General features: G+C 56.4%; 1 protein-coding gene across 1 annotated transcript in view; it reads left to right on the plus strand.

Moving 5' to 3' along the window:
* The first annotated feature begins 910 nt into the window (after window positions 1–910).
* Window positions 911–27,380, plus strand: part of TMEM132E (transmembrane protein 132E) — a 192,904-nt gene continuing 166,434 nt past the window's right edge. Inside the window, exon 1 of the mRNA XM_067538156.1 lies at window positions 911–983. Coding sequence (XP_067394257.1) covers window positions 911–983 — 73 coding nt within the window. The remainder of the gene's footprint in view (window positions 984–27,380) is intronic.

Below are 27,380 nucleotides of genomic sequence, written 5' to 3' on the forward strand. Positions count from 1 at the left end.
CCCGCCCCCCTTTGCATCGGGGGAGGAATCGCCTCGCCTCGCTCGCACCAGCTGCCGCCCGCCGCTTTGCACAGCCCGGGACCGTCAGCGGCGGCGGCAGCAGCAGCAGCTCGGCTCCCGGGAAGCGATCGCGGCGCCCCGGCCGCGAGTGACGGGCGGCGAACCTGAGCCCGCGGCGGGGGAGGGGGGAACCCGGACCGGACCGGGCCCGGCGAGCTCCGCGCAGCCCGGAGTTGGTGGATTTCTGGATTTGCAGGAAAAGTTGGAGCCGGGCAGCAGCAGCAGCGCGCACATTGCGCGGCGCATCTGTGCCCCCCCCCCCTCCCGCGCAGCGCAGCCCGGCGCAGAGCGAAGGGAAGCGCCTCGGAGTCGGAGCCGGCTGCGCTCGCCGAGCCGAGCCTGCCCGCGGAGGAGGCGGCGGCGGCTGGCTGGGGCGCTCGGCTCCGGGCCTCCCCCCACGCCGGCTGGAGCCGGGAAGCGGCGTTTGGCTGCCTGCGCCCCCCGCGGCACGTTCGCCGGCCGGGCGGGGCTGAAGTCTCCGAGCTCGGCGCTGGACTAAACCGGGGAGCGGCCCCCCCCCATAGCAAACACCCCGTTAGCAGCGCGGGGGGGGGGACTGCACGTGCCGGCTCCTCTCGGACCCTCCTGCCGGCGGGGGGGCCCCGCTCCCGAGCCCCAGGCTCTCCCCCCCCCCCCGGGCGCTAGGGGCCGGGCTGTGCAGCACCCCGGGGTGCCCGGCGCTGCAGGGGGGTGGGAGGGGAGCGCGGGGCAGCAGGCGCCACTGGGCCCCCCCCTTCCCGCCGCCCCTGGAGCTGGGTGCCCCAGCCGGACCCGAACCCGGCCCGGGCCTTCCCGCGGCTGGATTGGCTGGATCCCCGCCCAGCGCCGCGCACCTCGACCGCCGCCCGCCATGGCCCCGGGGACGCCGCGCCCGGGACCCGCCGCCCTGCTCTGCTGCTGCCTCGGCGCGCTGCTCGCCCACGGTAAGAGCCCGCCCGGGCGGGGACACGGCAGTGGGGCTGGGGGGGCTCGATCCGCCCCACGGCCAGGGGAAGGGGCTTCCTGCATCGCCATACCCCATCTCCTGCCCCCCCTGCATCGCCAACCCCCTCTCCTGCAGCCTCTGCCCCTTCCAGCCCCCCTGAGAGAGCCCCACTGCCCCCTTCCAAATCTGCAACCCCCTCCCCTGCAGCCTCTGCCCCCCCATCCCCACTGCCCCTCTCCAGTCCCAGCACCCCCCCCATGGCAAGGGGGCAGGAGCTGCTTCCCTTCCGCTCTGCCACCTCCCTCCACTTCCCCCCCCCCGCCCATCTCTCCCCCCCACCCCTGCCCGTCGCCCGGTGCCCGCCGCCGCAGCTCTGCCGCGTCCCATCTCCTCCTGTCCCCCTCCTCCCCCCCATGGTCAGTGGAAGGGGGCGGATTAGAGTTGAGCACGGGCTTAATCAAATGACAGATTGCGCTTCTAATGTGGGGGCTCCCCGGGCTGCACGGGGAAGGGGGGGGGGGAGCGGTCGGGGTTTAATGTGTATGTGGATAAACTGCTCACGTCTCCTGCGTTCTTCAAGCAGCGATGGGTTTAGGGTAAAGAGGAAAGTCTTGATCTGCTGTTATCTCACTGCTGTAGCCACAGACCAATGCAACCCAGTGCCCAGTTTTGCAGCCAGGGCTGAGCCTGCCTCCGCTTGGGCTGGTGGCAAAGCGACCTGGCTCCCTGTTTTGTGCTGGCTGATGGCTTTTGGGTTTGTTTTTTAATACATCCTGTCTCTAGATGCCCCCCCCCCCCCCCCGCAGTCTTATGGGAAAAAACCCCTGTTAGTTGTTCACTTTCCCTGAGTTGCATTCACCGCGCTCCCTTAACCCTATAATTGATTGCCGCCTTGCGGGTGACATGCTGTGAAATCATTTCCTGCCATTAGGGAGGAAGGCACCTGCTGGGGTGCTGCTCTTTTGCTGGGCGAGGTCACGGTCAGTGGAGGAGTGGCTGCCCTCTGGCAAGCTGTTGAACCCCCCCCGCCCCCCAGTGTTGTGTGGTAAGGATGCAGTGGGGCGTCCCTGTGGGTCCAGGGCTCCAGTTGCAAGAGGAACCCGGGCTTCGTTTTTGGTGTTCTGCTGTGGGTTTGGTGTTTTTTCTCCCCGCGGCTCCCAGGCAGAGATGGACGGGCTGGATTTATTTATTAGCCTGCCTAACGCGGGGTCCCTAGGATACAGCAGCACCGTCTGGAGGAAGCTGCTCCGTGCCGTGGATCTTCACTGCCACGCTCGTCTTGGTCGCTCTTTGGCCGTGATTGCATCGCTCCTCCTTCTCCGCTCTGACTTTTCAAATGAAATGAAATTGTGCCATGACGGCCTTTCTGCTGTTTATGAGCTGTGTGACTGGCGTCCTGGCCGCTCGGTGCATGGCAAACGGGGAGAGGCGTCGGCTCTGACTAAATGGGGTGCAGAGGTGCCTTTTTTTGTGCTGTTACCGTTTGCCACCAGCCTCTTGAAGTTGTTGACTAATGGAAGAGGGACTTAAAAAGGCCCAGCGTGTGATGCTTTAGTGGAAACACTTTCCCCTCGCCCTGTGTACGCTTCTCTGCTCCACTAGAAGGCAGGAATGCTGATTATAGATAATAAACAGCTTTTTAAACAACTTCCTTGAACCAAGTCCATTAGTAGAAATAAACAAAGGGACTAGGGTGCTTTAACCAGCAGCGCTCTGTGTTCTTCCAGTCCTTTCCCTACCGATCTATACAAATCCTTTATGAGCAGAATAAGGGTTTATCCTGGGTGCTGAGCAGCGTAACTTTATTTAGCATCCCTTAAGTGCCTTGAATGCTTGCCCCTTTGTCTTCCAGACAAGTTGCTTGTAAGTTTTATTTCCTCAGCTGTGTTTTGCTTGGCTGAGTCTTGATCTTTAGGAACAACAAGTAACAATGTTTGCAATCCACGTGATTGACAGCCGGCAGGCTTATGTGATGGGGAAAATATGATCTTTTTTACCTCTACTGCTTTATCAGATTAAGGTGTCTGGATAATCATTTTTCCAAAAGGTGGCAGAGACAATCAAGTGTCACATTTGTTGGTGTTTGGATGGTAGCAATACAGGGAAACTCATTTTAAAAACAATACTAAATTATTATGTAGTGTTAAAAGGCTCTGAATGGAAGGGACACCTTCCCTGCTCTTTACCCACACACGTAAGTTTCCAATCAGCGCACACTCTCTTTTCCCTCCTTGTGAGCAGATGGTGAGTTAGAACTGATGACATGAAAACCTGGGCAAAAACTTAATCTGTGGGCAGGTAATAGGGAACATGGAACCAACAGACATATTGGAGATGCTAATGAATGTCTGTGGCAATGATTGTGAAGATGGGAAGGCTGAGTAATTAATCTACCTAGAAATGTAAAGCTGGAAATGTGGTCTGATTTCCCATGCCCTTTCTTGATAAGATGCGTCTTGCAGAATAAGCTGTGTGGGGTTTTTATTATTATTGCACGTAGAGAGATCTCAAAAGACCCAAGCCAAATCCTCTATGGCTGTGGATCGGTGCAGTTCCATTGAAGTCAGTGGAGCTGTGTCAGTTTACGCCAGCAGAGACTTGGCCTCTAGACTAGCTGTGAGGAGCAGGCTGCTAGAGGCTGTCATCATTAGATATGAATCTACTTGATGGGCAGGAGAAGAGAGGGGGACGGGTGGGAAAAAGGGCTTCTTCCCCGTCCCATTATTGCGGTTCAGGGTTGCATTGTGTCATGTTATGTGAGCACAGGTGCCAGGCATTGGGGACTCCTCGTCAGCCCATTGAAAGCAGGAGAAGAGTCCCCATCATCTTCAGAGTCAGACCCTTGCAGAGCACAGACTAGTCCATGGATGTCACTGAATAGCGTCAGCACTTCTTCCACAAGCAGAGAAAGCTCAGGTCAAAGCACAACTCCCGCACTTTAAAGGGACCCTGAGGTCAGGTTCCCATCTTTAGGCATTTTTTGTTTGTCAAAAGTTGATACCCACAGAATTTTCACCCCATGGTTTTCCCCAAGTCCCTGGGGCTAGCACTAGAATTGGAAAGTTAAACTGACTAGAAACAATGTGTCCCCCCCCCCCCCACATCTAGTCCTTCAGGCCAAAGCCCTGAAATGCAAAGTAAACAAACAGCATAAAAGGTGAACAGCAGCTTCCCTTTTTAAAGCTCCCAGGGGTTATTTGTAACTGAGGGCAGGAATTTAAGTGGTGAATCTGTGTATCTTTAGTGTCGTTTCATATCTGAGCAGCATAATGATAAGCTGCCTCTGATCTATCTATCTGTGTGTCTATCGCACCAGCCATGGCCGTATCTGAGCATTGAAACAGTCAAAACGTGTGGCTTTCAGATAACCCCTCCCCACACTCCCGAAAATGCCACACAGTAAAAATGGGAAGTTGGGAATGTTAGAACCTGGCAAGGAAATTAAACCCCCATGATATAAAACCTTCGTAGCTCCAAAGCCAAGTGTGGAACAGACCCGGCCGGTGGGTGTTGAGGACCACAAAGACGTGGGCGGGGATGCAGAACCTGCTCGAGTGAGGGGGTGGAGGAAGGGATGGGTGAGTGCAGTGTCTCTGGCCGGCAGTGATCTGGTCACCGTTGATCTGTATGGAGGGGAAAATCTCTTGTAACCCTCGCTGGGCAATTACTGGGATGGCCTTTGAGGCGGCTGTGAGGTTGAGGGTACGTGCTTCCTGCTGGGCGGCAGTGGTGGGCGCTAGCCCTGAGTGCCAGGCAGCAGATGAGGTGGTGTTGCTCTGAGGCTGGGAAATCCAGCTGCCAGCATTGGTACGATATGGAAATCTGCACCTTGCATCCCACTCGCGATCCAGCTAAATGGGGGGCCTAGTCTTAGATCAAATCCATCCCCTGAGGTTCAGCCGTGCAAAGCTGTCATGGACACTCCCCAGCCTGGGCGTTAAACCTACTTCCCACGCAGAGATGGTAAACGAGCCGGCGATGTTTTGCTAAAATGGCTCATCCCAAGTGTGCAGGCTGGGAGGATTTTCCAGGCTGCGCATGAGCCTTTGCCCCCGACTTTCATTGCCGGACAGCATTGCGCCTCCTACACCTGTGTGTAACCCTGCCTTCTTCCAAGGGGCGTGCAGCAAACTCCCTGCTACTTTGCAGAGGTAATTGCCAGACATGCTGACAAACAGGTGCCCGAAACAAACCTGTTTGTCCAGCAGCACCTCGCTCGTGGAGCCTGATCTGTGCACCACGAAGGCATGCAGAGTCTGCACTGCACTAGACTTTGGATCAGGCCCTCAATTGCTTGCCAGCCATCCTGCTGCTTCAGGAAGCTGCCATGGTCTCAGCTTGCAGCCGTGGGAGCTGTGCTGTGCTCAGGATCAGAGCACTCACCACTGTCCAGTCGCTCTCTGTCCTCTGATGGACAAATGAAGGTCTTAGCACCTGCACTGGCTTTTGGCTTCCGGCAAGCACAGAATGCAAGCTCCGAAAGCTGGTAATTTATAAGCCCTTTCTCTCCAATTACTTGCATTTGCTGCCAAGGTCAGTTTGCCACTAATCAGGGCCCTTCTCCTCTCTTCCTTTTTTAATTTAATGCCTTAGTAACAACTTGCCACCCTCCGCCTCCTTCCCCCCCTTCCTATTCTGCAGCCTTTGAACAGTTTGGCTTTGATAAGCAAATGGGCTGTTTTGAGACAGGCTTTTGCAGATTGTCTTTCTGCACAGCCAGCCTGCCCTGGGCAGCTGTGGAGACTCTGGGTAAGATCCATCTTTTTGTGTCTTCGTCCAGAGCAAGGGTTTGGAGCGAGGCCATGGGGCTGTGGACCCCGGAGTTGCGGGAGCAGGAGGGGCAAAGCAGCCTCGAGCCATTTGCACTGGAAAGGAAGCTGAAAAGCGCATGAACGCCTTGGTGCCATTGACTTGGCAGCACTTTGCAGGATTGGGGCCCGACTCTAGGAGAAGGAGGTGCTCCAAAGGGCACAGAGGTGTCTCAAAGGGGGCAGAACCCCTTTAACCTGTGATGAGGTCGTTGGTGAAGTGTGGGGTGCTTAGCCGCTGACGGGGCGATGCCTGGCCTCCCCACTGAATAATAACTCGTGCTCCCATGGAAGGCAGCATCGTCCATTGGTTAGAAGGACTTGGGAGTCAGGACTCCTGGTTTCTTTTTCCATCTGCCACTGACGCGCTGCGTGACCAGTCACTTGGCGGTTGCGTGCCTCAGTTTCCCCGTTTGTAATATTTACCCACCTCTGGAGAACGCTTGAGATGCTCAGCTGAAAGACGCAGGTCGTTCCCAGGGCCGGGCCGGTAACTAAACGCAGCGCAGTATTTTAGCTTCCATTAGTGCCACTCACTTGGCCTCACGGGAGGAAATCCCTGTACAAAATGTCAGGCTGCAGCAGTAATACGAAAGGTAACTCATTTGAGCAAAGGGATTCCAACATAATACATAGCCTGGTGGCATTTGACTCCTGCCTGGCTTTGCACTGCAGCTCCATTGTGTCTGGGGCCCTCTGGTGGAGTTTTTATTGGTGTTTCATAGACTCTGTATTGATCACAGCCCCGGCCTCAATCGATGGAGCCCGATGCATGAAGTCTGCTTAGTGCCAGAGGTGATGGTGTCTGCCACGGGGGGCATCCTTCATCCCCAGAAGTCTCCTCCTCATCCTCCACTGGACTCAAGGGTGGGAGGAGGGCAGAAGATCCAGCTGGGGGTGCATTAAATGCACCACCCGTTACTTGGTTACCTGTTGGCTTGGCAGGCAGAGGCTATCCACGTATTGAAAGGGCTTGGAAGAGCAGAATCAGGCCCCTTTAGAGATTTAAGGGTGTAATACATGTCTGCACAGCGGTCTCTGTCTGCACTACATGGGATCTCTCTTCTCTCCCCCCCCCCACCTATGTGTCTGTGCTCTGTACTGCCGCCTGCTGTGGAGTGTGGGTTTGCTGCAGCGCCAGGGGGGTTTGCCTCCTGCCATGCCTGAGGCCAGGCCAGTTCGCTGGCTCTGAAGTATGCAGTAAGATCTTTGCGTGCCATCTCCCCTGCCAGCGCCTTTTCCAGATCCCTCCCCTGCCAGGAACGGGCCTTCCGGAGTTGGAACCGGGGCTCCACAGCCCGCCCGGCCCAGTGCAGGGAAATCTCACCTGGCCTGGCTCAGGAGAGCTGAGCCGAGCTGTGGTTTGTCTAGCAGCCTCCTCCCCTGGCTTGCTGCTTGCCTCTGCCCTCAGCTCACAGCTTTGCTCCATGGCCCTTCCCTCGGTGGATTCTCTGTCCTAGGGGTTCTGAACCTTTTCCACAGCAGATCCCCTCTCCCCCCAAGTTCCCCTTCTCCCATCTAGGAAGGGGGGACAGGTAGGGTGGTCTCGATTGCTCAACACCTCTCTGTGACCCCCACCCCCAGCTGTTGGAAGGGCAGCAGTTCCCCAGGTTGCTCCGCCCCCCCCACCCCGTGCTGTGGTGGGGGGGGTGTCCGATCTCTTTGCTCACCCCTCCCGTGACCCAGGTCGTGCTGTGTGGGTCCCAGTGCCGGCGTGGATCGGATGTTGACCTAGCCCTGGCTTGAATTCACGGTGGCTGGCGCGAGGTTCTGCTCCCGGCCCACCTAGCTCTTCAGAGCAGGGCTCAGGGGGGGCTTAACCGGTGCCTGGACCCCTCTGCCTAGGCGTGAGCCCCTTGCTGCGGGCACTGGGGGAGCAGCAGGCCTGGCAGACCCGGGGTCGGTTTAAGACCATGCCACAAACTGGGGAATCTTCGGCTGCTAGTTCTGGGGGTCCCATAATCCAGCTGTGCTTGTCATCAGTTATTGACAGGCTCCCGTGCCCGGTGCCCGTGTGGGGGGCACCACAGGCCCAGCAAGACGCCAGGGGGCTGGCTGTGCGTGAATGTGTGGAGAGCGGTTGGGTTTGGTTCCCCATTTGTGCCCCAGGACCTGCTCAGAAGCCCATCGGCGCCACTGGGTTTTGGCTCAGACCTGGTGCTCCAGCATAGCTGTGGTCCTGGCTTGGAGCCAGCAGGGTGGCGGAGCGACCTGTGCACGTGCCGAACACACAGCGTGAGAGAACCTGACCTGCTGTTTTCTCCAAAGGGAGCACTGTAAAACACAACGTGGCACGGCCTGCGCTCTCCTCGCCTGGAAACGCAACCCCCTCGCCGCTCGCCATTAAAATATTACACTCCCCCCCCCCCCCCGCCTGCTTTAGTTTCCCGCCGTCAGAGAGCATTTCTGAGCAGGGGAACTGACTTAGAGCAGGTCCTGTTGAAAAAGGGGAGAGCGAATTGCAGAGAGGTTATTTGTAGGAGTCGTTGGCAGGGAAAATGCATCTTTTCCTCTGTCTCGCAGATGCTGGGAGCTGACGGTGCTGCTGCCTGCATGGAGCAGCCGTGTGAATCTGTAAGACCAGTAGATGGAGATATGCTATCAACTTGGCGGCCGGCTGCCGAAATCGGCTTGATTTTTTTTTATTTTTTTTTTATTTCTATATTGATACCGTCCCAGGCAGATAATCTTTAGGAGCTGACAGTTTACCATTAGTTACCGCACAAGGCAGAAATCTGCTCTGCGCACATACAGCCTCCGTTCTGCTGAACATTTCCAACCCCAGAAAGCCGGACGGATCAAGGTTAGATGGCTGATGCCACCATGCCTCACCCAGCAGCACAGGGGATGCTGTCTCTTTCCAGTAAAGCCATTTCCCTGAACAGCTCGTTATGCACAAGCCACTCAGGGGACGTGTGCATCTATTATTATGCAAACAGAGAATCCATCACTTAACACCAGCTAACGGGTATTTGCATTCCTGTTTCAGCAAGCAGGGTCTGGATCCTGCACCTCTGGAGCTAAAAGAACCAGCACTTCGGCTAGAGGAGCTCCTCTGGTAGCGGTAGAAGGCTCTTATCCTTTCATGTGGACAGTCACTAGGAAGGGACAAAGGCTGGGCCAGTGTGACTTACTCAGTCCCAGCTTGATTGGCTTTCTGGATCAGAGCCATTGTCAGCAAGTCTGAGTGATGAATGCCCTGGGAACCCACGGCTGTGTGCCAGCTCCCATTGACTCCGGCGGGCTGCTCCCTCCATGTGGGGCTAAGCAGCCCTTGGCCCCCCGTTCCCTGGTCAGTGCTGGGAGGAACTGCAGGGAGGGGAGGAGGGAGCAGTGCCCGGGTCTCAGCTAGACCCAGTGCCAGGGGACGGGCACATTAGCCAGAGTGGGGTGGGAGCTAGGTTCAGTGGGGTGCACAGGGCTGGACCATGTGGGTCTTTACAGGGCAGGCAGGGCCCCCAGATCAACCCCAGGAGGCCCATCTAGATACGGGAAGGTGCAGAGGGCTCCGTGGCAGAAGGAGCGTGGGGAGAACCCTAGTAGGGGTGGATTGGAAGGAGGTGGGGGACGGAGCTGGCTGGCGGGGAGTGGGGGGGGGGAGAGTAAGTGCCATGGGAGGGGAGGGGAACAAGACGGACCAGGGGAGGAAAGGCGAGGGGGGCACAGGCGGCATCTGGGGCGTTGGGCAGGGGTGCACGGGCAGCCTAAAGAGGCAGCGGCCAGGTGAGGGCGTGTTCTGCTTCCGGGGCGGATGAGTCTGGGTTTGGTGGGGGCTCGGCTCATTGGAGAAGCTGGGGCTGTCGCGTGCAGTGGAGGCAGGGGGGTGGTGCTGGCTGGGATTGTGCCCTGTCTGAGAAGGCCCCGGGGCTGGGTTTCTCCTCAGTGGGTGTGTCCCTGCAGCCTCCCAGCCCCACGGCCTTGACAGTCCTCTGATCTCCCCGAGCTCGGGCCTAGGGAACGACAGATCGACCGGTGGCAGGCGCGCGGTGGCGTTTCCATCTCGCCACGGCGGGAGCTGGTCCAGCCGGCAAGACACCACCTCCCTGCCCTGGGCTGCAGGAAGATTGCCGCGCTCTGCAGCGGGAACGTGCAAGGCGCAGGAGTCCGGGCGCGGCCCCTCGGTCTGCGGAGGGGATCGTTTCCATGCTCCCCCTGGGCGTAAATCAGGAGTGACCTCACCGAAATCAGCGGGGGTGATGCTGGGCGGGGGAGAGGGAAACGGGAGCGAGATCAGTGACGTCTCCACTGACGGAGAGCGGGGTAGGGCCCGCAGAGTCAGCCGGCGAGCGGCGCCCAGCCGGGGGGGGTTAGCTCCCCAGTGGCGACTCCGCTCTCCCTGTCTATGTTGAGATGGCTGCTAGCGGGCGAGTGGTGCTGGAGCATGTTCTTGGCTCAGCCGTGCTGGCAGGGCAGGTGCAGGGGCTGTGCCGTAGCCAGAGTCCGTAGGAGGGATTGGAGTGGGCTCAGCCAGCCTTCCTAGTGGTGGATTCGATTCTGGTTCTTGCACCCTGCCCATCGCCACTGTATCCGAGCACCTCGCCTAGGCACCCTGGAGGGTGGGGCACAGACCACCTACCCACCTGTGCACTCTGCTCCGTCTTTATGCATCCGCACGGGGGCTGGCTTCAGTCTGGCTTTATAGCCAGAGGAATTGCTTCAGCCACCACTGAAATGCAGCTGCCTCTGGAGTGGAGCGTGGCAGCTACGTCACAGCGTAGAGCAACGCTTACATGGGAATCTCGGGCAGGCAGCGCAGGAGAAGCCCACTGGAGCTGCCAGGGGGCATTTAAGGAAGGGCAGATATAATTAGATGAGTTGGAATTTGACCAGGACACGGGGGCAAGCACTCCAACTGGTGCAGAGGGGCCTGGCGCTGCATGACGATCAGATGGGGGTTGGATCCAACAAAGCTCCCTGCCCACCTAATGTAAAAGGGCAGGGTTGGCAGGCGGTCGACCTTGCCCTGATCCAGCCCTGTGGCCACGGGGGATCTGGTTGTTTCACCCACCCAAGCCAAGCCACCCGCTCCAGGCTGAGCTGGGGCATTGGGTGCTAATGATGACAGTGCAGCAAACACGCAAACCAACGATTGCTGCTTCCTTTTTCAGAAGCCGGGGGTCTTGGGCTGGGCAGGTTTGGCTCGGGCTGGTAGCACCCCCAGCATGGTTGGCGGGTGACTCCTGACTCCACGGCACCCAAGAGGAGGAGCCACAACCTGACCCATTGACAGCAAACACCATCGGGCTAATTATTAGGTGTATTATGGTAGCACCTAACCACCCCAGTCTGGACCAGCACCCCTGTTGTGCGAGGTGCTGTACAAACCCAAAACAAAGACACGGTCCTTGCGCCGGAGAGCGTATAGCCCACGGACCGCTCCCTACTGAGGCTGATTCTCCCCTGAACACCAACCAGCATTGCTCCGTTTGCTCTCGTGAGGCTGCTCCTGCTCTGGGCCAGTGCAAAGGACGAGGGATGGACGCCCCCCGCCCCATTGCCCCAGTGGGAGCCCGGCAGCTGCGCAGCCCCAATGCCGCCCTCTGTCGCGTCGCCCGGCGCTGTTCCCGTTTAACGGCGTCCGACAATTCTGTGCACACAGCCCTGTCGGCAGAATGGTTTCATTAGCAGGGGAAACTGCCTGTGAAAGAGCCCTGCTTTCCAATCCCACCATTTCAAACAAAGGGAGGGTTTTAATAGATTAACTATCCCCTCCTGAGCTTGTCCCTATTACCGTCTTCATTTCCAAATTGAAAAAACAAACCCAGCTCCTCCCCAGGCTACTAATTAATAATGGAAACAAAGCTGCTCTGCTAAGGGCTGGGAGAACTTGGGCTTCCCTTCCCTTGTTTCAGTTTCACCACCCCTGGCACCCAGCGATAAGCCCGACAGCAAAATGTATGGAGAAATGTCGATTCATGTGTGCAAAGCGCTTGGAGACCCTGGGATGAAAGAGGCAACACAGGTGCAGTGTCCTAGAATGAGTCCATCCCAGGGCGTGCACTTCCAGCGCTTTCCCGAACCAAGTGGGTGTGCTTATCCCCATGTTACAGAGGGGGAAACTGAGGCACAGAGGGGCACAGTGACTTGCCCACAGTCTTCCAGCAGGCCAGTGGCAGAGCAGGGTATTGAAGTTCAGAATCTCAGCCTATCCTTGTGTGCTGGACCCTGCTGCTTCTGCATCTCCTCCCTTTATCTGTATATTTGCAAGTAGACTGGGAATGTGACGGCTGGTTTTACTTGGATATCGGTGAGGCTGGTTCTGTGTGGGTACGTACCCTGTGGATGGGCAGGGAAAGGCACCCACATGTGGTGAATTGATGGGGAGGAGATCCGCCCAATAGGAGAGAGGGAGACCCAGACGCTGGTGAATGGGAGGGGAGAAACTAGTAACACAACATGGGATAAGAGGGAAGGTCCTCTCCTGGATCAGTAACTTGTTAAAAGACAGGAAACAAAAGGTACGAATAAATGGTCAGCTCTCAGAATGGAGAGAGGTAAATAGCAGGGTCCCCCAGGGGTCGTGCTGGGACCAGCGCTGTTCAACATATTCATAAGTGATCTGGAAAAAGGGATAAACCGTGAGGTGGCAAAATTTGCAGATGATACAAAACTGCTCCAGATGAGTTACAAAGGGATCTTGCGACGCTGGGTGACTGGGCAACAAATAACAGATGAAATTAAATGTTGATAAATGCAAAGTAATGCCCATTGGAAAACAATCCCAACTGTACCTACACAATGATGGGTCTAAATTAGCGGTTACCACTCAAGAAAGAGATCTTGGAGTCACGGTGGCTAGTTCTCTGAAAACATCCACTCACTGTGCAGTGGCAGTCAAACAAGCCAACAGAAAGTTAGGAGCCATTCGGAAAGGGGTAGATAATAAGCCAGAAAATATAATAATGCCACTATAGAAATCCATGGGATGCCCACACCTTGAATACTGGGTGCTGTTCTGGTTGCCCCAACTCCAAAAAGATACAATTCTAAACTGGAAAAGGCATAGAAAAGGGCAGCAAAAATGGTTAAGGGGATGGAACGGCTTCTGTATGAGGAGAGATTAAAAAGACTGGGGCTTGTCAGCTTGGAAAAGAGCCGACTTAGAGGGGATATGGTAGAGGTCTATAAAATCGTCAATGATGTGGAGACAGTAAATAGGGAAGTGTTATTTACTCCTTCACATAATGCGAGAATGAGGGGTCACCACACAATGAAATTAATAGGCAGCAGGTTTAAAACAAACCCACACAACGCACAGCCAACCTGTGGAACTCCTTGCCAGAGGATTCTGTGAAGGCCAAAACTATAACGGGGTTCAAAAAAGAGCTAGAGAAGTTCCTGGAGGATGGGTCCATCAGTGGCTATTAACCAAGATGGTCAGGGACGCACCCCCACGCACTGGGTGTGTCTCACCTCTGACTGCCAGAAGCAGGGCGTGGACGCTGCAGATGGCTCGCTCGCTGATTGTCTGTTCTGTTCATTCCCTCTATAGCATTGCCCCTGTCACAAGGCCGGATACCGGCCTAGGGGGACCATTGGTCTGACCCAATGTGGCCGTTCTTATGTATCGTGCCCCCCTGGAAAGTCCCCTGCCAGCCTGGAGGAGCCCATTAGCAATGCAGCTGGCTGTGCCGGGCTGGGAAAGATCCCTCCGGGATTGGGGAGTGGAACGGGCTCCCCTAGGAGCCGCAGAGCTCTCTGCTTTTCAGCCAACGCCGGCCCTTTAGGACGGTGCAGCGCATGCTTTGTTTTCGTCTCGGTGGCGGTGCCAGCTCCGCAGTGAGCCAGGCGGTTAAGGCAGGAAGCGAGGTGTCCTGGTGAGGGATGTGGGGGTCGCCGACGGGGGCTACGTTGCATCTCCCAGCCTGTCATTCAGCCATGATGTGGAGATTGCAGTGGCAAAGCGTGTGACTTTCGGGGTGCCGGAGCCTCCTGCTCCATGCCCTCTCCTCCCCCTGCTGCAGGCTCCGCAGATTCATAGTGCGGGTGCTGGTACCCGTGGAACAGAGAGGCCGGTCAGCTAACAGGAGCGGATATGGAGCAGGTGGGGGCTGAGTAAGACGGTGATATGCTGAGTTCTGAGCGGCAGCGACCTGCTCCAGCTTCTAGGCGCCTCTGGGGCAGCGAGCGCCCTTCGGGACAATGTGAGAACCAGGCTCCATTTCACAAACAAACAGAGGCAGGATTCGCACTCGGAGCGCTGCAGGAACGCGCTTGGGCCCTCCTCGCCCCCCTGCAGCGTGGAGTTGCCCCATCCCAGCGTCTGACCCCCGCTGAGGCCGGGATGCATGCGCTCTCCTTCGGTTGTGCAGCGCGGGCCGTCTAGTTCCATGCCTGGAGCTAGGAGTGCGGGTCCAGGGTCCTGCGGGAGGTGCCGGTTTCCCTTCTTGTTGCACTAGGGATCCAGTAGATACGAACCTGACCCAGCCTGGGGGGAGCCGTGCGTGGGAAGCTGCAGATAGACCCAGACCTGGATCTTTTAGCCTAAAGTTTCCCCCCTTCGCAAAGCACACCTGTCTCCAGCCATAAGAAATGGGGCTCGGCTGATTTACACCAGCTGAGGATGCAGCCCATCAATTGTGAACCACAGCCAGTCTAGACAGACACCGTAAAGCCGGCTTCCCTGCTGCCAGAATTCAGAGCAGCAAACCTCTTCCTATGAAAGAGGGCTTTCGCTGGCTCCGCCAGCCCCTGCAGTGTTCCGGGAGCTTTGTGCAGGCTCTAGCCGCCTGTCATTACTCCTCCTGGAAGGCTCCGATTGCATGAAATCTCCTGCCGTCCAGTAGAGCTGGTTCCCTTGCCTCCTTTTATATAGCCAGTAACCACTGTCCTGCCCAAAGCGGCTTCCGCTGCGCAGGATTTCAGAGCGCTCCGGCTCTCCGCCGACGTGGCCCTGCCCATCCTAATCCGTGGCGGTCCAGCTGAGCAGCCGGGTGCAGGAGGCAGCGGGCGGGCGCTAATTAGACCTCCAGAGCCCAGGATCGCTGTGGCGTTGTCTCACAGCCGGTGCCCGCACGCTTGCGAGCTTTTGGGAGGATCCAGCGCTACCCGCCTTTGCCCAGCCCGCTGGTTTCCCCATGAAGAAGCTAATGGAGGCAGGCTGCAGTCACGGGCCGGGAGTACCGTCTCTGGACGAGCATCACCTTTCAGTGCCCCCTTTGCTGGCCTGGGGAAATGCCGTTCTCTGCTCTCTGGCAGGGCGGGCACTCGCTGGCAGCAGCGATTTGCAAGGCGCCGGCTGCAGCTCGGCGTCTCGTCGCTTTCCACGTCTCTGTGTGCTCCTAGCAGGGAAACGGCAGCTGATTCTGCCCATGAATCATCCCCGACAGGACGGGGTGGGCGGGAGGGGGGGGGGCTCCCCCACACAATTTCTTCTGTGTCCCCCCCCAGAGATGCCCAGGGCGTGGCACGCTGGTTTTGTCTAAAAGTGCTGTTGACATCCCTCTGCTCCTGGGAATGCAGGAGAGTCTGTGCGGGGGGGAGAGAAAATGAACGGGGTGAAGGCGGGAGCCGAACTTCCACTGGTGCATGGCAGCTCTCTGGGTGGACACTGCTTTGCTTGCGGCGTCTGCCGTGCTCAGTGCCAGGGAGGTTTCGCTTGGTTCAGGCCTCCAAGCCTGGTGCAGAGCCAGGGCGGCCCCTGCCGTTTTGCAGGTGGCGACTCCCTGCAGGGCGTGCTGAGAGCTGGGCATGGAAGTTGCAGGAACCTTTTCAGATGGCCCTTTAAAATGTGGCCTTGTGAGTGGCCCAGGAGCCCCCTGTGTTTCCTGGGGCAAGATCACTAGCATCAACCCAGCCGGTGGGGGGGAGGAGGGCGATCTCTGCTGTGCAGTCTTAGTTCACTACAGAGCGGCCGTGCTGGCTGTGGGAGCTTTCCCTGCACCGAGAAAGGGTGGTCCTGGCACCGCAGGGGCCGCACGGTTAGAGAGCTTTCCATCCCTCATCCGTCAGGCTCCGAGCCCACCTCCACCGCTCCTGTTAACCCCCTTGGCTCAGCTCGCAGCTTGGCAGTGCCCGGGAGAAGCTTCCTCCGGCTGCCACCTCTGATGCTCACCTGTGGGGGAGAGTGGCAGAAATTCTGCCTGGGGCCGTGCGCTGCAGAGTAATTATCAGCCGGCGGCAGGGGCTGGGGTGGAGCGATGACTCTGCTATAACAAACCCACGCGGGGCATCAATAGGGCAATTGCCTTTTGTCTCTTCTCCCCCCCCCCGGCCCCCATGCTCATTTTAATTTCCCTGGGTTGAAGCCCTGCCTGTCTGGGAAGCCAGCTGTGAGAAGGTCGGGTGGCGTGGCATCTGTGCGGAAGCATTTAAGGGGAGGAAAAAATTATAGGCATGAGAAGCAGTGTTTTCAAAATACTCCAAGCGGTGATTTTGTCCCGAGAGCCTCGAATCCTAATACAGGTTTAAACTCTAGGCTGAATTGTTGCTTGCCACTGAGTTCATTTTTGCATCCTAGCAACAGGTAGGCCCCTTTAAAGATAAAGCGCACATCAGAGCCGTGGTTTTGTTCCCTATGAATTTAAAGATGCGTTCGGCTCCTTGATTTCCTCTGCAGGAATGATGTTCTTCTGTGTGTGCGGGCGCGCTGCCCTCCCTGACAAGCATACAAAGCGGATGTTTCCATGGCCGAGTTCTCAGAACAGTAATGTTCTTCTCTCTCTATTGAGCCCTGATGTATTATAAGGTAAAACTCCTGTGAAAGGAGCAGTAGCAGTGTTCAAAGCAGACCAGCAAAGCCGGTACTGCCACCATGCTGCACGGTGATTCATCTCAGAGACATCTCGTTAATTTAGCAAATGCTGCCTGAGAGGACGGAGCGCAGAACATCCAAACCATTCACACAAATACAATCCACGTCAGACGCCGCTCACCTTTCCGGGGCCGCTTTGCCTTCCTCTCCCCCTCGTGTGAAATGTGTGTGGCTATAAGTGTGTAAGCAAATGTGCACACACACGCAGGACACATCTAGAATCATACTATGCATCACTCTGCTCTGATGATCTCAACAAAGTTTACCTCCACTCATTAAGAGTGATGTGCTAAACAGTTGGGTTTGAGCTCTTTCCCTCGCCCCCACCCGCTCCTTTATGATGGATAAAGAAAGCATGAAAAGGGCTTTTTTTTTTTTCCCTTCCTTGTTTTTCACTTTAGACCTATCCAGTCTTAGTTCCCTTGTTTTTGATGATGGTCTCCAGAGGGAGTTTTCTCATCGCTGAAACCAAAGGAGCAGGAGCACTGAACATTTAGCAAAAAGCGCTTTTCTCCCTACTGTGTGTCTGGCATTTGAGTGAAATGGGTGCCATCAAAAACAACCAACCCCCTTCCCACACACGTTTCAAACAGCCTGATCAAGACCCACTTCCTTTTTGCCTTGATCACTCAGCTTTCATTTCCTTGGTACTTGTGAGAGAGCTGTGCAAATCTGTGATCACACTGAGCATACTGTGAACATCTTAGAACAGTTCCAGAGGGGTAGCCGTGTTAGTCTGTATACAGCAAAAACAGCGAGAGTTCTGCGGCACTATTAAATGTGTTAGTCTTTCAAGTGCCACAGAACTCTCGTTGTCTTTGTGAACATTTTGTTGCCCTGCTTGGTCTGGAAGCACTTTGAGGCACACACTGTGGGTGATAGCTTCACTTCTCTGGCACAGTGGGACTCTCTGCACCAAGATAATCTGTGCAGAAGAGGGAGCTTTCTCGAGGGCTGGTCCCAGGCTGTGAAATGAACTCCGCCAGGAGCTCAGGACCAACCCAAATCACCCCACCTTCCACTCCAAATACAAGGTATTTCTTTGACATTGCCCTCTGTGATATACACAATCAGCAATGCGTGTGCATATATTATTAAAAAAACCCCACTCCACTGCACACACCTCTCACCTGGGGAGAGGACAAGGGAACAAACACGGCACAGATGTTCGCTTAATGCATGCCTCCAGGGGGCTCAGACACGAGGGCGCTCTAACAACCTGTATAGACCAGACTAGAATGGGAGGGCCACTTATATGTCTGTGCAGCCCCAGCGCGATTAGGGCCAGCCTGACTATGATCCTTAAGAACTGCCAGGAGAAAACCGTTAAGTAATACTAAAACAATCTCATCCACCCAGTGATGCTCTAGTCCCCCGTAGAGCCATCCGTGAAAAAGGAAGGGTGGACAAGATCTGCATTTCTAACAGAAATGCAAAGCAAACCCCTGGGCTTTATAAAGGGTATTTTGCTGTTAAAGAAGGAAAGGAGGTACCGGCCCTGCGTTTGGGTCTAATCACAGGGCAGCTTTCGAAGGACACTCTGACCTGGGGCTGGCAGTGCAGGGTAGGCCAGGCCAGAGGTTCCCAAACTTTTCTTATCGCGTTCCCGCTTCCAGATCTAGCAGCTGCCTGCAGAGCCCTCCCAGAATACAGGTTTCAGATTTTAACTCTTTTAATGCCCAAGCGTTGTACAAAATGTGCCGATTATAATGCACCTGAACACACAACATACGACTGTAATAATAATAATAATACGTGTCATTTACGGTTTTGGTTTTACTTTTGACCTACCAAGAGCCGCATGTTGAGTCAGTCGTCGTCTCACCAGCGATTTCAGCAAGTGGCCTGGCATTGGCAAGACAAATTTCATCACTTCTTTTCTCATCGCTGATATTTTGTGTGTTCTTCTTAGGAATTTGTCGTTCGCCATATTTCACTGTGACATACCGAGGTAGTTACGCTGTGATGTATACAACCCCAAAAGAAACCCCTGGCTAAGTTCTGAGCTCAGTTAGACTGGACAGTTGCCGGGCAATTGAACCCGCGCTGTCCGGTGATTGGAGGCGAGGGCTCTGTACCTCCGCGTCTCTGTATCTGGGGTCTCATCGGTACGTCTTGAGGTAAATTCACTGCCGTGTTTTATATAACACATTCCCACAGAGTTTTTTAGCTTTATCTCTTATGGAAACGCAATAAATGAAATAAAATAAAATCCACCACTACACAATTTCTCCTGTATACCCCTCAGAGATGTCTCAGGTACCCCGGAGGAGTGGGGGGCGGGGAGGTTGTGTACCACAGTTTGGCCCCCCCAGGTTAGGCCTAGGGCACAAGTCTGAGCGTCAGTGTACATGGGTTCTATTCCTGACCTACACTTTAACTTTGGACAAGTTAGTTCATTCCTCCGTGCCTCTGTTTCCCCACCCACTTTTTGTCTGTGTAACCTGTAAGTTCTCTGAGGCAGGCACTATCTCTCCCCGTGTGTTTGGACAGCGCCTAGACAAGGGGGCCCTGATCTCGCTTGCCACCCCTAAGCGCTACCAAAATACAACCAACAAAAACCGTAACCTCCAAGGTGGCTCCCAACTGAAGGGCTGGTGCGAGAACAGCGCTGGTGTCGATCCCGAGAGGAGCAGGAATGCACAGAAATAACCCTAAAAACCAGCACAAGCAGCTGGCTTCTGTGCAGACCAGCCAGCTTCTGCAGCCCAGACCCATCACCTGAGAGTGACTGTAGACAGCCGCGAAAGTGGCACCATGGATTTCCACGGCCCGAGGGGAGAGAAACGCAGGCGGAAACAGATCGCCAGCGTTAAGAATGAGGATTTGAATACGCTAAAGGGGTTGGTCGTAACAGGGGAAGTTGTTCGCTGAGCAACATATGGGGTCAGATTCTCAGGGGCGGGAATTGGGATCTCTGCTGAAGCCAGTGGATTAACGAGAGTTTACACCAGTTGAAGGTTCAGTCTGAGACTTTTCAGTTGCCAGAGGGGTGGCGCGATCCCCATTTGAGAAGTGAGTCAGGTAGCATCCCTCCGGGCTGCTCGTGATGAATGAAACAAGGGATTCTCTGCTGGACACGGGCAGACCAATAGGGTGTCCCTAAATCCTGGACTGCTGCCTATGCTACCAGGTAGCTATTATCCCTGTTCTACAGATGGGGAAACCGAGGCACGGAGCGAAGTGATTCGCCCCAGATCAGCGGCAGAGCTAGGAGTAGAACCCCAGCGTCCTGACTCCCCCCATTTCTCTCCCCATGCCCGCGTTCCCTCTCTGGTTTAGAAAGCACTCGGCAAACTGCCCTTGCCCTGCCATCGGGGGGAAGCTGTCTGATCCTGGCGCTGGTCTCTTTGGAGGGGAGTGCTTTTGCTCTCCTGGGACCGCTCTGCAAACGGGCTCGCGTCAGGAACGCCAAATTCTCGAAGTAGGGACGGCTGGGGAGGGGGGTTCTCCACATTGCTGCCCACGCCTCTGCTGAGTGAGTGCGGCTCGACAGGAGAGCCTGGCTGTTGAATGCCCCGTCCCACAAAGTGCCTGTGACCTCTGCGGAGATTTTGTTTCCAGCTCCTGCAGCGTAGCTGTGGTTCTTTATCTGTATCTCTGTAACTTAACTAGGTGGGAAAACACATGCTGAGCTGCCGACAGCAACGTCTGTGGCGGGCTGGATCCCAGCGAGACTTCAGAGCGTGGAAGTGTTGTGAGAGGCAGGGCCCCTTTGATTCTGCAGACGGGGTGCCTAAGAGATGCCCAGGGGACTGCGTTGCCTCCTGGGCCATCTCCCACCCTGCTGGGCAGGCCGGCTTCCGCTGGAAGCACAGTGCTTGTTGGAAGCTGCTTGGAGAGGAAGGAGCGGAAATGGCGCGAGGGGCTGAGTGCTGGGGGGGATATAGGTTAGGGTGCCTGGCGGGAGGAGGCGAGGACTTGTCTGCGTCTGCGCGTCGATGTACGCAGTGTCATTGAGCACAGGGTTTGATCCGGCAGCTGCATTCAGAATGGGCCTGATCCTGCAGCCCGTGTGTAGGTAATGCCATTGACGTGTCCCCTGATGGCTGCTGGATCAGGCCCCAAGGAGCCAGGGCGCTTTGTAGGTGCGGAGGGGGAGGCTGCAGAGAGCTCTGGTGCAGAGCTGAGCGTGCTCAGTCCCTGAGCTGCAGGAGGGGGGAGCAGCCCCGGACACCCCGAAGCGGCAGGGCCGTGGTAAGGGATAGTCCCTGCTGCAGATGGAGCTGGGCGCTGGGGCGCAGGCCCGGGAAGGAGCAATGCAGTGGCTCCGTGCTACGGGGTTGCTCCCCAGCCGCGCCCCCTCCCACAGCTGCCATTGAAGCACAGTCCAGCCCGCGAAGGCCACAGCCGGCTCTCGGCGCATGGGAGTCACTGGGGCTGCGGAGGGCAGAGCGCGGGTCTGAGCAGGTGCAACTGAGCAATGCAGGCCCCTCTGCTGCTGGGGGCGTGCAGGGCGGGGATGGGGGTGGGAGTCAGCAGCAGGGGGAAGGGGAATGGGCTGGGATCAGCTGGGGTCTATTGTGCTGCCCTCTCCCTGGGCTCGTGGGGCAGCTGTCCAGGGCTGGCCGGAGGGCGGAGCTGGGGACGGGAGCGTGGTCCTTTGTGGGCCAGCCAGGAGCCATTGCTGCTTTGCTCCAGCCGTGTAGGCAGGGCTCGCTGCTACAGGCCCCGGAGAGGAGAGCCGAGACGGGCAGGCCTGATACTCAGGGCGTGCTCCGGTGCCCGGGGCTGGACTTCGGCTAATCCATTTGGGGCCCATTCAGGGTCGGAGTCCGTATCTGCTAACCCGAAACGGGCGAGGACTCAACTCTCTGGGACTCGGTTTATCCCTGCCCACCTCATGCCGGGGGCGTGAACACACATAAAATCCCGAGCCCTGGCGCCTCCCGCTGAGAATGGCAGGGCGGGGCGTGGTGGGCTGCGGGAAATACTCTGAGAATTGAAGCCCTGTCAGCGCTGCATGGTAAACCTAGGGCTGCGGGTCCTGGGCTTGTGGACTCAGTGTTTTCAAGCCCATGCTTGAGCATCTGCCCGGGGTTAGAATGACTAGACCTGGGTCTCCCAGCTGTGCTAGTGCGTCCACACTGCAGTGCGCAGACATTCTGACTCGGGTCTGTGGCTTGATCTGCGTCCACGCTGCAAAATGACAGGGCTTGGATCCGATTCATAGCAGGGTCACTCAGGCTCTGACCCACCCCCCAGCAGGGTCCTAGGGCTCGGGCCCTGAGTGCTTGCTGACCTGAGTCAGACTGCTTTGTGTGTGGATGGAAGAGGGCTTGGGCTCAAACCTGAGTCAGAGCCTGGACTTCATGTGCAGTGTAGACAGAGCCTGAAGCAGCAGCTCCATGCAGAGAAGGGAAGAGAGATCTCCCTTTTGCAGTGATGAGGTTGCATCTCTTACATTTTTCCGGGGGGGGGCAGATACTGTGGTGACTGGCTCATTAGCAGTGCAGTGCATAAGCATAGCTAACCTGTGGAACTCACTGCTGCGGGAGGTGGTGGAGAGCGGGTAATCTCATAAGTGCTGCTACTGCGCATTAGCTGCCATATTATATTATGAGGAACCATATGTCGTGGCCAATTGCCGTCAGAGATCAGGAACACCATCATGATCATGGGGCCCTGTGGTGGGGTGAGGATGTGTTCCTGGTGTTGGAGAGCCAGGTATCGCTGGAACAGGGTGCTGATGGTCTAGTGGCCTGATCCAGGATGTCAGTTCCTACCCGCCTGAAGGAGGCAATAGTTCCACAGCCGAGCTAGGCCTCGTGTAACTGACTGCAGATTTAATGTCCCTCCTGAAGAGTCTGGGGAAGGTGCCAGCAGCCAGTCTCTGCCCAGGCCCCAGTGGTCCCCAGGTTGGATGGGCTGCAGGTTATTGACTAACAAGTGCTGGTTCAGATCTTAAATCCAGGTCAGGTTTCACTTCCCGGGCGGATGGGGAGCGGGGGATGACAGCTCCGCCATGCCCCTCCTCGGGAACCGGCTGAGCTGCAGAGAGGGGAAGTGTCTTGACCGAAGTCACGAGAGGGAGCCTGGAACTCATGTCTCCGGACTCCTATGTGCACGTGATCGGCTCGGTCCTAGATTCGTAGCTATTTGAGGCCAGACAGCTTTGCCCAGCCAGCTACCCCGTATTGAGTCCAAGAACCAATGCTTGGCTAAACCAGCTCTTCCTGAAAGGCCTCCAGTCTGGGTTTGTAGACATCCTTTCTGCCCTTCCCTGGGGAGTTTGCTCCACTGGCTAATCACCCTCCGTCTTAGACATTGTGCATTGTTTCTCATTTCGAATTTGTGGGTTAAAATGTTGACAGGCCCCTAAGAGATCTGGGTACCAAATTCCATTGACTTGCCCGATTGCTTTGCTGTGAAGAGCCCGAAGGGGGAGATCACACTTCAGGAAAGGTGCCCGTGAATGTAGTGCTGGTGAAAGTGGCTAGCCCGGGAATGCCCGTGATTGGCAGCAGCGGCGTGCTCTCCCAATGCCCTGCCCCCACCACTAGGGCTGAAAAGGATGCTCGGACTCCATGGCCCTTCCGGGATTTAGCCCATCGGCTGAGACGCCCAGCAAAGGGGCATCTAGATCACGCTGCTTGTGGTTGTTTTCGTGGCGTGGCCACTTGTCCATTCCTTGGGAATTGGACTGAGACACGCCCAGCCCCCAGCTCATTTAGTCTCCGGGAAGGGAGCGGCTGTTCACTTGGAGAATGAGAATAGCCAGAGTTATGATAATAAATAATACATAATAAATGAGAGCTGTGGGAGGGATCAAAACCCTCATGCTTCAGGGCACAAGCTGGCCTTTAACAACTGGGGGTCAGGAGGAAACTGTCATGGGGATAGATGACTCCATCACTGCCTCTTGCGGGATTCTGATGCCTTCCGCTCTCAGAGACAGGCCCCGGGGCTAGATGGGCCTTTGCGATCCGTCAGTCGTCATGTTCACATGGCCCACCAGATGGTGATAGCTGTGGATCGTCCCTTCTGATCTGGGCTGCATTCGCCCTTGCAGGGAAAGGCTCCATTAGAAAGCCCCAGACTCACACAGCCTACCCAGATTGCATCTTTATGCTCAGTTGGGAGCTGGAACTCAGTGTATTTTTTCCCAGACAGACCTGTTATGATGGCGTCACGTGGCACCTATCTCTCCCTGTCTCCATTCTTGTCACAAATAAATTGCTCGCTGGCTGCTGTGCGGACAGGCTGGCAGGCCCCATTCCCCTCGGGTCGCTCTCGTGTCCTCGGAAAAGTTGCAAGCCCGACTCTGGGTATGGTTCAGTCCATGGCCATCTGTATTCCTGTGAGAAGCAGAACTGCAGCCAGGTCACATTAATATTAGAATCTGTATTGGTGCGTGCTCCCTCTGTAGAGCACGTTTGTCGGTGGCTGCGCAAGACGCACCGGTGGGTCGCTCTCGGTGGCCATCCTGTATCGGTTCTCTGGCATCGCTGGCATTCTTCTCCTCTCAGGACAGCTGAGGGGGGCTGGAGCCGGCGATGGGCAGGGCCGGTTCTGAATGTGTCCAGTTGGAAGCTGAAGCTAAACAAATTCAGGCTGGAAATACAGTGCAAATGACCAGCGGTGAGAATAATTAACCACTGCAGCTATTTACCCAGGGTCGTGGTGGAGTCTCCATCACTGACAATTTGTAAATCGAGATGGGATGTTTTTCGAAAAGATCCACTTAGGGATTATTTTGGGGGTGTTCTCTGGCTTGTGTCATGCAGGAGGTCAGACTAGATGATCACGGTGGTCCCCCCTGGCCTTGGAACTGAGGGATCGATGCAAAGGATCCTCCATCCCGGTGATCCGCTGGAACCCTAGGGATGAATCGAGCAGCAGCAAGGGACGCTAAACCATTACAAACTGGTCAGGGGGGGTGATTGCTTTCAAAGGCGCCTGTCGGAGAGATTTACGGCATGTCTGCACTGAAAACTTGAGTCGACCTGTGTGAGGTTGACTTATTGCGGTGGTTCATGACCACACTGCCCTTCTTCTGTTGGTGGTGTGGGTCCTCTGAGGGACTGAGGGCAGGGTGGAGGGCTGAGAGCCTGTGCTCTCAGCTCCGGGTGCAATTCCCCGCCTGCCTCTGGGCTCTTGGCTCCCTGCTGGGAGCCTGGGTGCTGCCCTGAGGCTCCCAGCTTCCCATCAGGAGCCCGGGTGCTGCCCCGGAGCTTCCCATCCCCTTCTGGGAGCAAGGCAGCTGCCCAGCGGGGAGCAGGGACCTGAGAACCCAGGGGGGCAGCCCCCGGGCTCCTAGCAGGAGATCTGGGAGCCAGGAGCTGCGGGAAGCCGGGAGTCTCGGGGCAGCACCACCTAGATACTGTGTCGCCCCTAACCATGCCGACATAAGCCCTGCGCCTCTCGTGGGGAGAAATCGCTCCCGTTTCTGCAGGGGTCACAGGACCACACCTGCGGAAAGGCACACGGGATGTGTGCGCAACGCCAAGAGTTGCTTCCGTTTTGCCCCCAGCTGCACAATTTGCACGGCGGGCACGCACAACTGGGCCTCATCCATGTGAATATTTATCCCACCAGCCTGGGTTTTCCGGCTGCGAGGCCGGCAATCAGCTGGAAGAGGGAGCATGAGGTCGCCAACCCAGGGAAAAGAAGGTGATTGAGTCTGGCGCTTCAGTCCTGGAAACAGACGGAAAACTTGGGGGAGTGTTAAGGCAGCCAGGGTGACGAGCCGCCCATTGTACCTGCCTTATAGCTGCCGTGTTACTCTCCTGCACTCCTGAACTATAAGACTATCCCCTCCTCCCCCGCCTCCAGACAAGGACCTGCTGTGGAGCCAAGTAAAACAATCCCAAGAGGACAACCCTACAAAAATGCACCCAGGACACATGGAGTCTCTCGCTCGGTGGTCATTCCCATCCTACAGTCCTCTCTTCTCCCTCCTTCTCTGCTCAGGGGCCTTCTGAAATCTCTAAGAATGCTGCTCTCTAGGGCTACGCCGACGTACAGGCACTCAACATGTAGCTGCATGCCCCGGTGAAAGGCTCTGGCAGCGGGGAAGGACTCCAGCAGCTCCCTGGTGCCGGGGCCTTTCCCCGTTGCTGGAGTCTTTCACTGCAGGGAGGAAAGTCTCTGGCCGTGGGACATTCCCGTGCTAAAAACAGCAGGGGAGGCACAGCTTGGCTGTGCAGAGAGCCATGCAGGGTTCGGGATTCAGGTGCGTAGGATGCTCTGCTTGCCTAAGCCACGCCTCGCCATCTGCACCGCTGTTTGTACCCGGGCTAGCTGGGCACGCAGTGTCTGTGCTCTGCACCTCGCTGTTAGTGTAGATGCATCCCACGTGGGAGGAGTGAGAAAAGGCATGTTGTAAATTCCAGCGGTCTGCTTGTTCCCCGAAATGGAGCAGGTGGGTGCGGAAGGGGGCTGACCAGAGAGGTTAGCAGGGCCTTTATAAATCCAGCCAGGAGTGGAAGGCGTATCTCTTAGCCTGCAGGGCTCACGTGCATGAGGCTGTGTGTGACAAAGACCCAGCCTGAGAGACTCGCATACAAATGATTCGTGCAGGAGATTTAAAAGGCTCCGGGATGCCGTCCTTTGGTGTAAATCAACTCAGTGCCACGATCCTTTACTGCTGACATGCGAATCTCAGCCCTCTCAGTGAAGGGCATCAGCTCTGTGTGGGATGGAAAAAGTTTGGGGGCTCAAATGAGATGAAAGACGTTTAGCGGCCCATTGGAAACCCGGCTGAGAGGTGAGTTGGACTTTGCTAAGGAAGGTCTAAGAAGGTCCAACAAAAGAAAGAGGTGAGTAAAATCAAAAGCTGGTTAAAAGCTGCATGTTTGCCCCTGTAGCTATCACCTGGCGTTTCCACATCAGTACGTAGCACTGTTCCAGAAGAAATGTGTCTCCTTGAACAGTTGTGGGGAGATTTGCAAAGGCACCGAGAGCATTTAGGCCCCTCGTGTTCAGTGGGAGTTGGGCACCTTCCTGCTGTTTGTTTGTACTGTGACTGTCTCCCCTCCTGGTGTGAAGGAGGCAGTGTGGTTTAGTGGTTAGAGCAGAGGCACGGGGCAAGTGGAAGGCTGGGCCTGTGGTTAGGGAGCGAAGCACCTGGTTTGGGAGACCTCAAGTCAATTCCCTGCTTTGTCACAGACGTCTTACCTGACTGGGTCTCTCTGCCTCGGTTCCCCAGCCGTACAGTGGGGCTGACAGCGCTGGCCCGCCTTGCAGCGTGGTTGTGAGACTGACCACATTAGCGATCGGGAGGCGCTCAGACATGGGAGGTCGTATAAGTACCATAAAGAGCTTTGCCACTGATCTTAAAAGTAAGTCACTTACTGGCTGATCCCTGCTGGGAGCATTCTGCATGCACAGTGCCCACGGCAGCTCCAGCGGCACTGGCGTGAGTGGGCCTTCTGACGGCCCTTTTACCATTGTGCCACTTGTGTGAAATGGGCAGAGTGATATTTTCCGGAGGAGGAGAGGGGCTGAGGCCTCATTTATTAATTGCTGTTTGCTGGGAGCTTGGATCGCCACAGATGCGAGGAGTTCAAAGCATGAAATGGTCATTATCGTTGTAATTACATCGTGCTGACGCCATCCTGCAGCTCCGGGAGGGTGGAGCGCGGAGTGTTTCAGCCGCCGCATCTGCTCGGGATACAAGGGTGAAGTTCTGTCCCCAATAATCCCGAGGGACAGGATTTCAACCGGCATGGGCAGTTCTCCTGCCCCGTCAGTGTCTCTTTGCTGTGCCGGCGCTGGGCATGCCCGCTGTGGTGCATGCCCACCTCCTGCCTTTCACTGTGCCCTCCAAGAGGGCAGGGGACAAAGGAGACACCGAGTCTGACTTGGAAACAAAAAGGGCCCCTTATTTCTT

This window comes from Emydura macquarii, unplaced genomic scaffold (genome assembly GCF_026122565.2).
Source record: "Emydura macquarii macquarii isolate MOO-44397 ecotype Brisbane River unplaced genomic scaffold, CSIRO-AGI_Emac_v2 contig_450, whole genome shotgun sequence".
NCBI classification, from domain to species: Eukaryota; Metazoa; Chordata; order Testudines; family Chelidae; genus Emydura; species Emydura macquarii.